Source organism: Carcharhinus amblyrhynchos, chromosome 30, assembly GCF_965287045.1.
Source record: "Carcharhinus amblyrhynchos chromosome 30, sCarAmb.v2.hapA, whole genome shotgun sequence".
Taxonomy (NCBI): domain Eukaryota; kingdom Metazoa; phylum Chordata; class Chondrichthyes; order Carcharhiniformes; family Carcharhinidae; genus Carcharhinus; species Carcharhinus amblyrhynchos.
In genome coordinates, this window is record NC_137353.1 from 32951813 (window position 1) to 32970254 (window position 18442).

Below are 18442 nucleotides of genomic sequence, written 5' to 3' on the forward strand. Positions count from 1 at the left end.
ACTCCTAAAGTCACAGTCAGGTTCTCTGGAGTAATGACGATGAATGCTGACAATTTCATAATCATTACCACCACATAGTCCAGAGGGCAATTATCACAAAATAAATTCTAAGTAATGCATTCACGTGAAAATTGGAGTAAATCACACTGCTTTTCTTCAGTGGGAGTTCAGAGAAGAATCTCCCATGCTCTGCACACTGCAGAGTGCACTAGCATGAATCATTTTGGAAATCAGTTGGAAGGGCTATCCCTGCCAGAGACACTGGCAGCACCTGAGATCAGTACATGTACAGTGGCCCCTGTCTGCCAGCATTCCAAAATACTCCTTGAAGGAGGGTGGTGGTGGTGGTGGGGGGGCGGTGTGGTGGTGGTTTAAGAGGCTTATGGGCCCAGAGACTTCAGTCCCTGGCCCGCTAATTATATTTAAATGATACTATAATTACTACATGCCTGCACTATGCAGCTCTGGGCCTATTTCCTTTGTGGAGCTGATGGCGCTGCTGAGGGCCGAACACCCAGCGCTGATCGTGCTAATCTGGTCCCACTGAAATCTCCCACCTCACCATACTAAAAAAAAAAATCAGCGCAGCGGGATTAGAGAATTGCCCACCAGTACTTTATAGATACAAACGCACTTAAGGGAACCTGGAGCCAGCAACATTACACCTTCTTGGATTTGCCTAGTGTGACTACTTTCCTCACAGATATTACTACAGCATTTGTCTTGAGATAGGTCAGGCTCAGCACTTGCTAAACAATACAGCTGCACTGCTGACCCAATGAACAATGCAATAGGTGTTAGCCATTGTGGTAGAAAAATGGGCATGCAAAACATTGTCAATTCCGCTGGTATACCAGTTGCAAGCACTTATTTACCTTTTTATCCTGTTTTGATTTATTTGTTTGTTTTCCTGCATTTGCAACCACCACAAAACTCCCCGAAGCACCTTTTCCCTTCACCTGAAAAGGGCAAATGCAAGATTACTGCACATTACATGCAGATAGCATACTGTGAACTAGTTCAAACAAGCTCAATACTAACACCATTCTGCACTTGAATATTCTACTATCTGGCAAAAAATTGTTTTTGCTCAGCACAGTAAGTGGAAAATTCCCCACGAATATTTGTGACATTTCACAAAACAAAACACATTGGAGTCACTATCTGAGCATCTCAATAAAGATTTCATGGAAATTCAGACTTTGCAGCGTAATGACAGATACCCCTGCTGACAGTGGAAAGCTTGTACTACCAAGCTTGCTGAAGTCAAGCACAGCACTGGCTGGACACAGAACAAAGCTTCAATATATCAGATTCAAATATGATCTCCTGAGTAGTGGGTGAGCCAGCAAGAAAAATAGGATACAAGAATTAGCACACTAATATTCATCCACTTCACCTTGGTAATTGTAAAGTATAAGAGATTATGGAGGTTTTGATTAATCACAGCAACAATCTCTAACAAATAGTCTACACAGACCCTGGTTGGAGGCAAGGAAAACCCAAAAGAACTGAGAGAATAGGTTACTGTACCTCTTTACTCCCAAGCATGTTACACTTGTCACATCTCAAATTAGTCATAAATTGCATCCCAGAATATTATTTTATGCAAGAAACCCAACTTGCATTTAAATCAATCAATGCTGGCAGCTTCCACCATCTGGCTTAGGAGCATGCTCCACAGACTGACTACTTGCTCACTAAAACATTTCCATAGATTAGTTTTGCATTTAGTTCCCTGCACCGACTGGCATTTCCTCAGATTCTGCTGTTCCTGACAAGATGAAATAGCTCGTCATTTGTCTCCATTAACTCACTTCTCTAGAATCTCAAATATTGAGCTTGTACAGCCTCTCAACCATCTCTTTTGCAGCAAGTCCCACGATGCAATTTACATAATTACTCCTCAGAATCCAGTCCCTTCAGCCCTTCAATCATTTTCTCAATAGTTGTACTGTGGCAGCAGAATGCCCACAAACTCCACTTGCCAATGATCTATAAAGTGGCAAGATTACCTCATATTCTGGAAAGAGAGGATGATGGAGAAAGAAATATAAAAAGAAAAACGAGAAAAAGTTTAAAATGATTCCATCTTTCCAAGGCGCATTTAAATTTCTTCATCTATTATGTATTATCAAATTGGAATCCAGTCCTATTCATCTCATAGTGTCTACATTCTACTTCATTGATACAGAGATTGGAAGAGGAGGAAGACGGTTTTACATAAAATAATCTAACATTTACCTGTTTAATAGCTCCGCGTTGTATCTCCCGTTTTAAGGCTTGTTTTAGTATATATCCTCTGCGCTCTAATTCCAGTGATGGATACTTGTTAATGATGTATTTTCTTATGGCAACAACAGAAGCACCAGACTTCTGAAAACAAGCCTGAAGAGAGAGAGACACTAAGTATTTCAAAATACTTCCTGTTTAGCAGGTGATTTACTGGACTGAAGCAATTCACTACAATTGTCATTTTACAATGAAGACATTCGATTTCAAACAAACTACTAACTTGACTGCTGGCAATTACCACCAATGACTCATGATATCCTACAGAAATACGTCCCACACTTTAAACATTTGAGATTATAGATCATGAGCCAGCATTCAGATACCAATTAATAAGCAATAATATTGTAAAGAATTGCTGTCACTCCTATACAATCTGCAAAGTCCAAGGTACCAATCAGAATGCTACAGCTGACCTGTGCCCAGGGCTGTAGTGAATTCCTAATTTTGGAGCTGCATCAGTTGCTTGACAGCGAGTTTTATTCTTCAAGATAATGCTTAGAATAGCATTCTCACAAGAGCCAGAAGGCCATGGTTTCAAACCCAGTTAAAAGACTTGAGCACAAAATTGAGACTACTTCAGTGCAGGGAGTATAGCAGCTTCAGGGAAGTAGTTACGCTAAAGGCACAGAGCACAGGTAATTGGGTTACTGTCAAGCAAGGGAAGGGGAAAAGGGCAGGCACAGCAGGGTTCCCCTGTGGCCATTCCCCTCCACAACAGGTATACCGATTTGGATACTGTTGTGGGGGATGCCTTACCTGAGACAAGCTGCGGCAGTCGGATCTCTGGAACTGAGTTTGGTTCTGCAGCGCAGAAGGGAGGGTGGAAGAAGAGGAGAGCAGTAGTCATAGAGGACTCAACAGTCAGAGATGCAGAACAGACTCCCGGATGGTTTGTTGCCTCCCGGGTGCCAAGGTCGGGGATGTCTCTGATCAAGTGCACAGCATTCTGAAGTGGGAGGGTGATCAGCCAGATGTCATGGTATACATCGGTACCAATGACGTAGGAAGGAAGAGTGAGGAGGTCCTGAAGAGTGGCTATAGAGAGTTAAAAAGCAGGACTCCGAGGATAGTATTCTCAGGATTGCTACCTGTGCCACATGCCAGTGAGTGTAAGAGTAGGATGCTTGGGCAAATGAACATGTGGCTGAGGAACTGGTGTAGGGGGCAGGGTTTCAGATTTCTAGATCATTGGGACCTCTTCTGGGGCAGGTGGGGCCTGTACAAGATAGACGGGTTACACCTGAACTACAAGGAGACCAATATACTTGCAAGGAGGTTTGCTAGTGTTATTGGGGAGGGTTTAAACTAGATTTGCAGGGGGATGGGAACCAGCAGGAGTGAAAATAAATGATGTTAATAGTTCATGCAAAATCACAAATAGAAGGGTTGTGTGCGGTGGTAATAATCTTCTGAGGTGTGTCGATTTCAATGCCAGAAGTATTTTGGGAAGGCAGACGAGCTGAGGGTGTGGACTGACACATGGAATTACGACATTATAGCCATGAGTGAAAATTTGGCTACAGGAGGAGCAGGACCGGCAGCTCAATGTTCCAGGGTTCCGATGTTTCAGACGTGATAGAAGAAGGGTGATGAAGAGTGGGAGGGTGACATTGCTAATCAGCGAAAATGTTAAAGCAGTGCTCAGGCAGGACAGATTAGAGGGCTTTCTACTGAGGCCATATGAGTGGAGCTGAGAAACAGGAAAGGTATGACCACATTAATGGGATTGTATCATAGACCACCCAATAGTCAGTGAGAATTGGAGGAGCAAATCTGCAGAGAGATAGCAGACAACCACAGGAAACATAAAGTTGTGATAGCAGGGGATTTTAATTTTCCACATATAGATTGGGACCCCCATACTGTTAAAGGTCTAATGGGTTAGAGTTTGTAAAATGTGTTCAGGAAAATTTTCTAAATCAATATATAGAGATGCCAATTAGAGAGGATGCAACATTAGATCTCCTATTAGGAAATGAGTTAGGGCAAGTGATGGAAGTGTGTGTAGGGGAACACTTTGGTTCCAGGGATCATAACGCCATTAGTTTCATCTTGATCATGGATAAAGATACATCTGGTCCTCGGGTTGAGGTTCTAAACTGGAAAAAGGCCAAATTTGATGAGAAAGGATCTAGAAAGCGCAGAGTGGGACAGGCTGTCCTCTGGCAATGATGTGACTGGTAAGCGGAAGGCCTTCAAAGGAGAAATCTTGAAAGTGCAGAGTTTGAATGTTCCTGTCAGGATTAAAGGCAAAATGAATAAGGAACCTTGGTTGTCGAGGGATATTGGAACTCTGATAAAGAAGAGAGAGATGTATGACATGTATAGGCAACAGGGAGCAAATAAGATGCAAATAAAAGTGCAAGAAACTACTTAAGAAATCAGAAGGGCTAAAAAAAGACATGAGGTTGCTTTGGCAGTCAAGGTGAAGGATAATCCTATGAGCTTCTACAGGTATATTAAGAGCAAAAGGATAGTAAGTGATAAAATTAGTCTTCAGAGTGGTCGGCTATGTATGGAACCAAAAGAAATGGGGGAGATATTAAGTGGGTTTTTTGCATCCATATTTACTAAGGAAACTGGCGTGGGGTCTATGGAAATAAGGCAAACAAGTAGGGAAGTCTTGGAACCTATACAGATTAAAGGGGAGGAGGTGCTTGCTGTCTTGAGGCAAATCAGAGTAGATAAATTCCCAGGACTGGACAGGGTATTCCCTCGGACCTTGAAGGAGACTAGTGTTGAAATTGCAGGGGCCCTGGCAGATATATTTAAAATGTCGGTATCCACGGGTAAGGTGCCAGATGATTGGAGAATGGCTCATGTTGTTCCGTTGTTTCAAAAAGACTCAAAAAGTAATCCGGGAAATTATAGGCCAGTATGTTTCACATCAGTAGTAGGCAAATTATTGGAAGGAGTACTAAGAGATAGGATCTACAAATATTTAGATAGACAGGGGCTTATAAGGGAGAGTCAAAATGGCTTTGTGTGTGGTAGGTCAAGTTTGACTAATCTATTAGAGTTTTTCGAGGAGGTTAACGGGAAAGTCGATAAAGGAAAAGCAGTGTACATTGTATACATGAGGAAGGCCTCTGACAAGGTCCCGCATGGGAGGTTAGTTAGGAAGGTTCAGTCGCTAGGTATACATGGAGAGGTAATAAATTGGATTAGACACTGGCTCAATGGAAGAAACCAGAGAGTGGTAGTATAGGATTGCTTCTCTGAGTGGAGACCTGTGACTAGTGGTGTGCCACAGGGATCAGTGCTGGGTCTGTTGTTATTTGTCATCTATATCAATGATTTGGATGATAATGTGGTAAATTGGATCAGCAAATTTGCTGATGGTACAAAGATTGGAGGTGTAGTGGACAGTGAGAATGGTTTTCAAAGCTTGCAGAGTGATTTGGACCAGCTAGAAAAATGAGCTGAAAAATGGCAGATGGAGTTTAATGCAGACAAGTGTGAGGTATTGCACTTTGGAAGGACAAACCAAGGTAGAACATACAAGGTAAATGGTAGGACACTGAAGAGTGCAGTAGAACAGAGGGATTTGGGAATACAGATACATAATTCCCTAAAAGTGGCGTCACAGGTAGACAGGGTCGTAAAGAGTGCTTTTGGAACATTAGTCTTTATAAATTATTGAGTATAAGAGTTGGAATGTTATGGTGAGGTTGTATAAGACATTGGTGAGGCCGAATATATTGTGTACAGTTTTGGCTACCTACTTACAGGAAGGATATTAATAAGGTTGAAAGAGTGCAGAGAAGCTTTACAAGGATGTTGCCGGGACTTGAGAAACTGAGTTACAGGGAAAGTTGAATAGGTTAGGACTTTATTCCCTGAAGAGTAGAAGAATAAGGGGAGATTTGATAGAGGTGTATAAAATTATGATGGGTATAGATAGAGTGAATGCGAGCAGGCTTTTTCCACTGAGGCTAGGGGAGAAAAGAACCAGAGGACACAAATTAAGGGTGAAGGGGGAAAAGTTTAAAGGGAATATTAGGAGGGGCTTCTTCACACAGAGTGGTGGGAGTGGTGAATGCGGGTTCACTTTTAACATTTAAGAAAAACTTGGACAGGTACATGGATGAGAGGGGTGTGGAGGGATATGGTCCAGGTGCAGGTCAGTGGGAGTAGGCAGAAAAATGGTTCAGCACAACCAAGAAGGACCAAAAGACCTATATCTATGCTGTAATATTCTATGGTTGTTGCTCTGTCAAAGGCACTCCTAACAGAACCAGGGAGATTTCCCAGTACGCTGGCCAACATTTATCCTTCAACTCCACCTCTAGAATAGTTTATCTGGATATTGATCTCATTGCTGTTTGTGTGTGTTAACTGGTGTTGCATTTTCCAACATTGTACTAGTAACAATATATACCATTGGTTGTAAGGTGCTTTGCTATTTATAGAGTATGTGAAATTGCTATATAAATTCAAGTCTTATTTCATCGAACAAAGACAAGTTGAAAGTAACAAAAGAGGGTTGAGCCTGAGTTGCCTAATGATGGTATAGACAATATTTAAATAACTTTGCATAGACACAAGGGAAGCAAACACATTATCAACCTTCAGCAACAACTTTAAGTATATTTTTGTAAAATGTTTTAATTATTGACGAGACCATTGTCTTTGATCTATCACACTCTACTCTTGCCATCAAATCCAACCCTCCTTAGTCACTGCCCCGGCTCAACCAGACTGTTCACAATTTCAGCAACCTGCTCAACAACGAATTCAACTTCCAACCGCATATTCTGTCGAACTCAAAGACCACTGCTTCCACAATCAACTGTCTTTCTCTGTCAACTGTTGCTGCAAACCCTCATGTATGTCACTTCACACTTGTAGACTTGATTATTCGAATGTTCTTCTGGAAGTATCTTCTACATACCATAAACTTCACAGCTCAACTACTTGTATCTCATCTGTCACTACATCCTGCTTACCTGTTGCCTAATTCTCGATGAACAGTCCTTCAACACCTAAATTTAAAATTCTTCCCCTTGCATTTAAATCTCATCATAGTATCATTAAAACCAATCGCTATAAGAATATAAGAAATAGGAGCAGGAGTAGGCCATCTAGCCCTTCGAGCCTACCCCGCCATTCCATAAGATCATGCCTGATCTGAAGTAGATCAGCTGCACTTTCCCGCTTTCTCCCCATAACCCTTAATTCCCCTGCCTATCAGAAACCTATCTACCCATGACTTAAATATATTCAGCAAGGTAGCCTCCACCACTTCAATGTGCAGAGAATTCCAGAGAGTCACCACCCTTTGAGTGAACAAGTTCCTCCTCAACTCTGATCTAAACTGCCCCCCCTCCCCCTTATCTTGAGGCTGTGCCCTCTAGTCCTGCTATCCTTTCTAAGTGGGAAGAATCTCTTTACCTCTACCCTATCTATCCCCTTCATTATCTTATACGTCTCTAAGATCCCCCCTTAGCCTTCTAAACTCCAACGAGTACAGACCCAGTCTATTTAGTCTCTCTTCATAGTCCAACCCCCTCATCTCCGGTATCAGCCTAGTGAACCTCCTCTGCACTCCCTCCACAGCCAAAATATCCTTGTGCAAGTGCGGCGACCAAAACTGTACACAGTACTCCAGCTGCGGCCTCACCAGTGCCCTGTACAGTTGCAGCAAGACCTCCCTACTTTTATATTCCAACCCCCTCGCTATAAAGGCCAACATTCCATTCGCCTTCTCGATCACCTGCAGACTGGGTTTTTGCGACTCGTGCACAAGGACCCCCAGGGCACCGCAACAGCTCAGTGACTATCACTGCTAGCTGTGCAGATATGTGGATTTGGGCCTGTGTCTGTGGGAGTTTGCACATTCTCCCTGTGGTTGCGTGGGTTTCCTCCGGGCGCTCCGGTTTCCTCCCACACCCCAAAGATGTGCTCTTAGGCTGATTGGTGTACCAAATTGACACTATTCTCCCCTGAATCTGGCTACATTAGGGGTTCCATTCACATACACACAGGGCAGGGTAGGTGTAGGAAGATGCGGTGGCGCGGGCTCGTGGGGCTGAAGGGTCTGTTTCCCGTGCGGGGTTGTTCTTTGTTGTTTGTCCCGCTGCACCATAGCATGCTGCAGCTTTTCGCCTTTTAAATAATAATCCCTCCTACTATTATTTCTGCCAAAGTGGATAACCTCACGCTTGCTATAATTTCTGCTATCCCTAAAACAGCAGCCCAAATGTTGTTATTCTAGCTGCTCTTTTACTCAGCCCCCTCAGCCCATTATTGACAATGGTGCTTTTAGCCACTTAGGCTCCAGGCTTCTTCCCTAAAATCCTCTACCTCAACATGTTGGATCATGTGTTCAAACCCCCAAGGTTTAAAATTCATGACAGACTGACTTAAGAGATCAAAGTGTCGACACTTGTTGATTAACATAGTTGTGAGAGTGACAAGCAACAGAATGTGGGCTTTAACAAATGTAGCTTTACCAATGTTTATTTTTCTATGATTTAAATATCAAGCAAAAATAATGAACAGATACCAGTTGCTTAAAATTTGGTAATACTTAATGAAAGTTGCTGAGTAGCTTATAACACCTGGAAAAGATTTTCTACTTTACCTTAATAGCTTCTATGACAATGGCATCCATTTTTGGTCGTGCAGTACTACCGATCTGAGAATTTTTCTGCACTCGAGCCAGTTGACTGGCTGACAATGTAGCCCAAGATGGAATGGTCTTCTTAATCTTCTTATCCTTGGTTGGCTCCTTTTCTCTGTCATGGTCACAAATCACAAAGATTTAATGCTTCTCACTATTCTCTCAGAAACTATATCTCATTTACATAAAATCTTAATGGATATTTTTCTTAAATTTATGCTTTCATAGGTTGAGCATTACTGGCCAGGCCAGCATTTATTACCCATCCATAGTTGCTCTTGATTTTGGAGGTCAACTCCATTAGCCACAGAATTCCCGGTCTCTGACCTGCTGTTGCAGCCACAGTATGGCTGATCCAATTCCGCTTCTGACAAATGGCAACCCCTAGGTACTGGGGGAATTTAGCAAAGGTAATGCCATTGAATGTCAGGTGCATATGGTTGGATTTTCCCTTGTTGGAGACAGTCATTACCTGGCACTTGTGTGGCACGAATGTTGCTCCACTTATTAGCCCAAGCTGTCCAGGTCTTGCTGCATAGGTACGAACTACTTCAGTATCGGAGGAGTAGCGAATAGTGCTGAACATTGTGCAGCAAAGATCCCCATATTTGACGTCATGATAAAAGGAATGTGAAGGAGGTGCATGGTTGGGCCTATGATGCTAGCCTAAGGTGAGGAACTCCTGGAGTGATGTCCTGGCACTGAGATGATTAATCTCCAAAAACCACAACCATCTACCTTTGTGCTCGGTATGCCTCCAACCAGTGAAGTGTCCCCACCAATTCTCATTGGCTTCAATACTGTTAGCACTCCTTGACATCACACTCATTTAATAAATGCTGCACTGATGTCAAAAGGGCTGCTGCACCTTGAATTACAGAATACTACAGTGCAGAAGAGGCCCTTCGGCCCATCGAGTCTGCACCGATGCATGAAAGGTGCTGACCTGCCCACCTAATCCCACTTCCCAGCACTTGGCCCATAGCTTTCAATGTTATGGCATGCCAAGCGCTCAGCCAGATACTTTTTATGAGACATCCCTCCTCCACCACTCTCCCAGATAGTGCATTCCAGACTGTCACCACCCTCTTGGGGGAAAAAACCTTTCCTCACATCCCTTAAAACCTCCCACCCCTCACTTTTAATTTGTGTTCCCTTGTAACTGACCCTTCAACTAAGGGGAACAGCTGCTCCCTATTCACCCTGTTCATGTCCCTCATAATCTTGAGCATCTCAATGAGATTGCCCTTCAGTTTTCTCTGCTCCAAAGAAAACAACCCAAGCCTATTCATAACTTAAATGTTCCAGCAAAGGCAACAGCCTGCTGAATCTCTCCTGTTCCCCTTCCAGTGTGATCACATCCTTCCTATAATATGGTGACCAAAGCAGCACACATTACTCCAGCTGTGGCCTCACCAAAGTTCTGTATAATTCCACCATGATCTCTCTACTTTTGTAATCTATACATTAATTGATAAAGGCAAGTATGTCGAATGCCTTTTTTACCATCCTATTAACCTGCCTTTCCACCTTCAGAGATCTATGGACAAACACGCCAAGCTTCATTTGTTCTTTGGAATTTCTTGGTGTCAGATCTTTCACAGTACACTTCCTTGTCAAATTACTCCTTCCAAAGTGTATTATCTCACGCTTTACAGTGTTACATTCCATCTGCCACTTACATGCCATTGACCATCTCATCTATATCTTCCTGTAACCCAGGACACAACCTTACTGTTAACCACCTGGCCAATCTTTGTGCCATAAGCAAACTTACTGATTACTGATTCTAATCCCCACATAGTAATCTGGGTCATTTATATAAATTACGTACAATAGGGGGTTCAGCACAGATCTCTATGGTACACCACTGGTCGCTGGCCTCCAGTCACTGAAGCATCCATCTGTCATCACCCTCTATCTCCTACAGCTAAGCCAATCATGAATAGAGTTCAGCTCTTTTGTCCATGTTTGGACCAAGGCTGTAAAGAGGTCAGGAGCTGAGTGACCCTGGCAGAAGCCAAACTAAGTGTCAGTGAGCAGATTATTGCTGAGTAACTGTCACTTGATGAGATGGTAATTGACCTGTTTGTATTTGCCCTGCTTTTGTTTACAGGACATACACAGGCAATTTTGCACACTGCCCAGGTAGATGTCTTTTGAATGATTCATCGAACTCTCTTTATGTTTATCAAATTATTAACTTCATTGACAAGGATTATCACTTGATCAGAACTTTGGGAGAACCCATGAAGTATCCCATGGCATTATGTCCATTACACCATAGGAACAGGCAAGTGGAGGACTTGATTCAACACCTGAATGGAATGATATCAACATTACAGAACTTCTGAAACTGGCTGACAGTCAGAGTACAACCCAAAATATGTGACATTGTGCTCAAAGGGACAATTTTCTGTTCAAGAGGTGAGACTGCTACATCTTAGCTCAGGCAGTAGATTCACTGTAGAATAGCACAACAAATATAATTACTGTTTTAATCTGAGTCCCCCTATAGCCTGCTGCAGTTGATGAGGATATGCAGCATCCCAGCAGCTTTAGTTTTTACAGGTTTGAAGCCCATATCAGTGTTTTGAATTGATCAGTGGCCATCACAAGTTGGCCTGAAAACAAGTTTTAATTTACAAATAACCATGTTCAACTGATACATAATAACTTTTCATATGTGGGTGCTGGGGTCAGGAAGGAGAGTGATAGTACTGGTAATGTACATATGCAGTTCCTGAAAATGACGCAGCCATCTCCTCTCTCCTGAAAAGCACATTCTGTTTGGGTGTCCTACATGCTCAGTGTCCAACGTTTAAATATTGTACTTTGAGTTCTCTTCTTGGCTGCTTTAGAAGCGAGAGTTATTCAGCCTTTGCTGCCCATGTAAAATCAATGCTCTCAGTGGCAGATTTTGCAAAATCCCATTTTTCTGTCTCCTCCCTCTAATCTTTGTATCCTCTTGCTCTGCTGGTTTTTGTTTGCTCCATTCTGTATTTTGCCCTGACTTTGTTTCTTAGTCTTTTGCGCTCACTCCAAACTACCCATTTAGATAGAGGAGTATGAAAAACTACATTAGCAGAGCTGTTTTGCAAAAATGTTGGATTGAGGAAAACTGTAGTACAGTCATTGAAAAATAAAGACACTTCTGTTAAACCTAAAACTGATCATGGCTACAATAGTGATCAAACTCTGTATTGCAAGTTCCTAATAACTGTGATTATGTTACGATCACAATTTGAATCTGTACATTTTTTTCAATAGCCACAGAACCACTTACTCCTTTTTAGGCTCCTCTGAAGGTTTGGTTTCTTTCTCTTCATCACCACTTTTTTCTGCTTCTTTCTTTTCCTCCTCCTGGGCTGAAGTGTCATTTTCTGGTTCCTCCTCTGCTGACACAGATTCTTCGGAAGTCACATCAGCATCTTATAGAGAAAGAGGCAGTTATTCTGCAAGAATGTGAAATCCGAGCACGGTATCTGACAAATATCAGGACTGAACACCAGAGTTAAGAGTCTCCGAAATAAGCTAAAATTATGTTTCCCCGATGCAGACTGCCATCTGCACACAACCCACATTTAAGTCCAGAGCATTTATGAATGGTTGGGCAGAGCCAATGCTTAAAGGTCATTCTTTCCAATGCTGGGATACAGTTGCAATTTAACTAGCTATTACTTTGCAGTTTATTAGTGGAGAATTAGCATCCTATTGCTAGCTAGCTTCAATTTACATCAATTAGGTCATTTTCTTGGTAATAGTTAATAATTCCAGATAACATTTGCACAATATACCTTTCGGTTAACTATCATCTTAAACCAGAGAGGGGCTCAACTCTGAACAAAAGTATAATGTCACAGAGTCTTTACACAAGGAGGCCATTTGGTCCATCAAGTCTGCACTGGCTCTCTGAAAGGACACTCTATCTAGTCCCACTCTCCTGCCTTATCCCTGTAATCTTGCATATTCTTTTCCAGCTAGTAATTCAATTTCCTTTCAAATACCTTGATCAAACTTGCCTCCATCATCTGAAGTTTGTTCCAGACTCCAACCACCCTCAGGGTGACAAAATTTGCCTCACATCACTTGCACTCCTTTAGCCAATTATACAACAATTTGCTTTTATTTTGAATTTGTGCCCTCTAGTTCTTGAGTGCATCAGCTGTGTACGATTCACCCTGTCCATATCCCTCAGCATCTGAAATATCTCTATCAAGCCTGTCTGTCTTTGTTTCTCCAAGAAAAACAGTCTCCAATCTATCCTCACAGCTACGGTTTCTTTTTAATCCCAGCAATCATTCTTGTGAACCTCCTTTGTATTCTCTCCAATGCCGACACATCCTCCTCCAAGTATGGCAGCCAGAACTGGGTGCAGTATTCCAGACGAGGTACAATTAGTATCTTATACAAATTCAACATGACTCCTTACTCTTGCACTTCGTGCCCCTATAATAAAGCCCAAAATATTATATGCTTCATTAACTGCTCTCTCAACATGGCATGCCCTGCCCCTTCAACGATTAATGTAATTTTTTCCCAATTCATTTTTTATGGGATGTGATGTTGCTGGCTAGGCCAACATTTATTGCCTATCCCTAATTGCCCTTGAGAAGGTGGTGGTGAGCTGCCTTCCTGAACCACTATAGTCTCTCTGATGTAGGTATGCCCACATTTCTGTTAGGGAGGGAGCTCCAGAATTTTGACCCAGCAACAGTGAAGGAATGGTGATATATTTCCAAGTCAGGATGGTGGTTGACATGGAGAGGAACTTCCCTCCTGTATCCATCTGTCTGCTGATCTTATCCCTCCAGATGGTAGTGGTTTTGGATTTGGAAGGTGCTGCCTAAGAAAATGGTGAGCTCCTGCAGTGCAGCTTGTAGATGATACACACTGTCGCCACTGTTCATTGGTAATGAAGGAAGTGAATGTTTGTGGAAGGAGTGCCAATCAAGCAAGCTACTTTGCCCTGGATGGAGCTTCTTGAGTGTTGGTGGAGTTGCACTCATCTATGCAAGCAGAGAGTGTCCCATTGTACTCCTAACTTGTGTCTTTTAGCTGGTAGACAGGCTTTGGGAAGTCAGAAGGTAAGTCGCTCGTCACAGGATACCTAGCCTCTGATCTGCTCTTGCAACCATAGTTTTTTTTGGCTAGTCCAGTTCAATTTCTGGTCAATGGCAACCTTTAGGATGTTGATAAAAATGGAGATTCAGCAATGGTAATGCCATGGGCAATAGTTAGCTTTCTGTACTGGGCAATTTTCCAGGCCATAGTCAGAACCAAAAATAATGCAACTCATGGTTTGCTATACTGATCAAGGAGTTTTTATTCAGAGCAAGGCTCCATAAAGGATTGAAACTAAAGGCCCAGAACCCGGCTAATGGTGTCACCAGTGCTCATGTGACTCACTTCTTAAAAAGGACAATGTCCCAATGTAACATACACCGACTATAATTCATAACAGATCTCACACACACAACGATTTCAGTGGAACTTGTACCTGCCGCAGGCTTGTTTTTCACAGGAGTTTCCTGTGCAGAAGGACTAGCATTCCGTCTAATAGGCATGTCTGCAGTGTTATTCTCAATGATCTGTTAAAAAGACAGTAGAAAATAAGATTAAGCCAAAGTACTATTCCAAATGCACACCTGGCAAAATAAAATTTACTAACAATTACGAGCAGGGAACTGATTAAAATGACAAAAGAGCCGGCACACTTTGGCTCCACAGCTGCCAGTTTAGTGAGTTTGTGTGCACCAGCTATTATTGCACAGGAAGTCCAACACCTCCAGTTTCAGTAACGAGCAGAGAAGTTCAACTGGAAGTTTTATGACTGAACGAGAAAGATTTAAAACAAAAGAGTGTCAAAATAATGGAAATAATACTTACTGAAAAATCAATAAACATAAAATCACTTCGCTGCTTCATCGATGTCTAACAAAAATATATCAAACATTGAATTTGAAGACAATTGCCAGATTGAGCTACACAATGATATCCATGTCTTTTGATATGATAATGAGATTAAGTTATCAATTCAAGAAGGCTTAGACTGACCTTTTCAAAAGCCTACAGAAACATAGCTTCGTCAGAGTGCAGTTAAATAGCAGGTTTGCCTAGTTTCTTCAAGGCAACAATTTCTACAACTGGAGATTAGCATTAAATCTTTTTAGGTTCATACGAGTACAAATTCCAAAGAACAAATTCAAAAATTGCTCCACACTCACTAAATTTGGATGAAATCTTCAAGTTACTGAGATTAATTAAAAGTTATAACATAGGGCCATATTTGTCATCACACAGAGATGAGACCCAGTACACAAAGTAGCGTTTAAATGTCAATTGTAACATTGCAAAGTTCAAAGACTTGAGACATTGGCTTTGTCCTGCCGAAAGTCTTAAAACACTGTTAAAAGCAGCTTAAGCACCTCAGAGACTAAAAGTTGGTGGGAATTGACAAGAGTGTGCCCAGTTGCAGCAAATGACACACATTCACTACAACACCACTACTAAAGCAGGCAAACAAATTAATACAACGTAAAAAAACATGCACAAACTCTGCAAATTACTTCAATCTTCTGAGTTACTGAGGTTACGGGAGTATAGCGATGTTGCTAGACTACTGGTACACGTCAGAGATCGTGGATTCAAGTCTCAAAACAACTCATGCTGGTAGCACGGTGGCACAGTGGTTAGCACTGCTGCCTCACAGCATCAGGAACCCAGGTTCCATTCTGGCCTTGGATTACTGTCTATGTGGAGTATGCACATTCTCCCCATGTCTGCATGGGTTTCTTCCGGGATGCACTGGTTTCCTCCCAACATTCCAAAGATGTGCGGCTTAGGTTGATTGGCCATGCTAAATTGTCCCACAGTATCGGGGGAATAGCTAAGATAAATAAGTGGGGTTAAGGGGATAGGGCCTGGGTGGGATTGTGTTGGTGCAGACTTGATGGGCTGAATGGCCTCCTTCTGTACTGCAGGGATTCTATGAATCGAGAATTTGAATTTACAACAAACTGTAATCATATATAACTGACAAAATGTCCCAAGACACCACACAGCAATCGCTGAACAAAATGTAACATCGAGTCCCATAATGTGGCAGATGATGAAAAGCTTAGTTGAAGGAATAAATTTGAAAAGAGGAAAGATTTGCAAAAGAAATCCAGAGTTTGTGGTTTCAGTAGCTGAAAGGTACAGCTGCCAGCGGTGGAACGATTAAAACTGGGATATGCAAGAGGTCACAATTGGAGGAGCACTATTGTCTTCGCCAATTGTAGAACTGGTAAAGTTAGAGATAGGGAGCAGTGATGCCGAGGAACAATTTCAAAACAAAAGAATCTGAATTATTAAATTCAGGTGTTATTCAGCTGGAAGCCAATTTAAGCTGGCTAACACAAGGTTAATGGAACTGGCATGAGTAGGGATCGAGGCAGCAGTTTTGGATTAGCTAAAAATTATGGAGTCATGGTAACAAGGATCCCTAAAAGGAATAGATAAGATGAGGAAGGGACAGATTTTGGGTCATGTATGATGGAGAAAATAGGCAGTCTTAATGATAGCCCATCTTGGGGTCAACTATGACACCAAAGTTACAAAAGGTCTGGGTCAGTCTCAAGACAACTGGCAGTGAGAGGAGAGAGGGATGCACGAGATAATCAAGGAGTTAGCTTTGGGGCAGGAACATTCCAATATTTAGTCTGGAAAGATTTCTGCTTAGGAATCAGCAACAGTAAGTAGTAGAAGTGAGGCAGAGTTGAGCATCATCTGTGTAGGGGTACACCAAAAATGGGCAGACCATTGTAGGGAATGGTCAACTGTGTCAAAAGCTGCAGACAGACTGAAGAGGACGAAGAGATAGTTTATCACGATTAGACACAGAGGATACCACTTGTGAGACTTTGATAAGAGGTTTTGGTGTTCAAGAAGTAAATAGCTGTTATCAGTGATATTGAGCAAGAAGATGTACAATTGTCATAAAAACCTAGCTCAACTTAAGTATTTTGGAAAGAAATCCTGACACATCTGTGACCTGACCAACTTGATTGACCCAAATTTTCCAATGCAGAGCAGCGAAATGGGAAATTGGGGAGGGCACGCACAGGAAGTGGAGGGGGCAGAGGAGAAGTGCGCGCGGTGTACAGGGGCAGCGTGCGCAGGGTGGGGGGCGCGGAGGGGCGCGCGCAGGGTGGGGGGCGCGGAGGGGCGCGCGCAGCAATGGGAGGCACGGAGGGGCGCGCGCAGGGTGGGGGGCACGGAGGGGCGCGCGCAGGGTGGGGGGCACGGAGGGGCGCGCGCAGGGTGGGGGGCACGGAGGGGCGCGCGCAGGGTGGGGGGCACGGAGGGGCGCGCGCAGGGTGGGGGGCACGGAGGGGCGCGCGCAGGGTGGGGGGCACGGAGGGGCGCGCGCAGGGTGGGGGGCACGGAGGGGCGCGCGCAGGGTGGGGGGCACGGAGGGGCGCGCGCAGGGTGGGGGGTGCAGAAGAGCGCACATAGGATGGGGAGCAAGGGGAGTCCCCATGGGTGGGGGGTAGGGTAGGGTGGGCTTGTATGGAGGTGTGCACATTGTGTGAAGGGGGGGGTTGAAAAATGAGCAGAAAGGGGAATGGGGCGGGGGGGGGGTGGAATAAGAGGGGCGATGTTTATGAAATGGGGTTTCCCTCCTCAGTCCCTGCAAGTGGCGCATGCTCAGTCCCATTCCACTTCGACAAAAGCAAACAAACAAACTCGTTCATTCATCTCTCCCCCCCACCACACAAATACACACACAACACAACCACCCCCCCCGCACCCCCACAACATCACCACTCTCCCAGCAACTAACTCGGGCTCATCCGCGCATACACAGTCACAGCCCACCCCATCCCCCCGCAGGGTGGCGGCTGTGTAGACCCCCCCCCCCCCTACCCCCGGGTATCTTTATTTAAAAAAATCCCAACCACAAAATGGCGCTGCGAGAATAACCCTGCGGCCCGCCCGCCCGAGGCGCGGGGGGATAGAGCCCAGGCTGCGGCCTGGGGGTCCCCGGCCTGCCGTGCCTCCTTACCTTCCCCTCTGTGTGTGTGTGTCCCTAGTCTGTCTCTGTCTGTGTCTCTGTGTGTGTGTCTGTGTCTCTGCCGCCGCTCCCCCCTCCACCGGAAACACCGTCACCCCAACCGACAGTGCGCGCGACACATTCAAACAAAAACAACAGCACAGAGCCTCTTCCAAAAATTCAAAACACTAGCCCCGGCGCGCTGTGCATCAGGTGGGCAAGCTGATAGGCTGCCACCCAACTTATTTTAAAATTTATTTTTAAAATAAAAACTGTGTTTTTGCAAAGACCATTTAATTTTTCTTTCGACCTCACCAAGATGGTGGCCGAAGGGGGGTGGGGGTTTGCCCCCTCAACGAGATGGCGGCCGGTGGGATCTGCCCCTCACTAAGATGGAGGCTGGAGGGGGTTTGCCCCTCAGCGAGATGGCGGCCGAAGGGGTTTGCCCCTCACTAAGATGGCGGCCGAAGGGGTGATTTGCCCCT

The 18442-nt window shown here is 43.8% G+C and overlaps 1 protein-coding gene across 1 annotated transcript in view; it reads right to left on the minus strand.

Moving 5' to 3' along the window:
• hp1bp3 (heterochromatin protein 1, binding protein 3) overlaps window positions 1–18067 on the minus strand; it is a 29750-nt gene extending 11683 nt beyond the window's left edge. Inside the window, exons 1-6 of the mRNA XM_080215027.1 lie at window positions 17970–18067; window positions 14421–14511; window positions 12207–12351; window positions 8882–9035; window positions 2245–2388; window positions 876–959 (exon numbers count right to left, since the gene is read on the minus strand). Of these exons, the coding sequence (XP_080071153.1) occupies window positions 876–959; window positions 2245–2388; window positions 8882–9035; window positions 12207–12351; window positions 14421–14487 (594 nt within the window). The 5' untranslated portion in view covers window positions 14488–14511; window positions 17970–18067. The remainder of the gene's footprint in view (window positions 1–875; window positions 960–2244; window positions 2389–8881; window positions 9036–12206; window positions 12352–14420; window positions 14512–17969) is intronic.
• Between the last annotated feature and the right edge of the window lie 375 nt (window positions 18068–18442).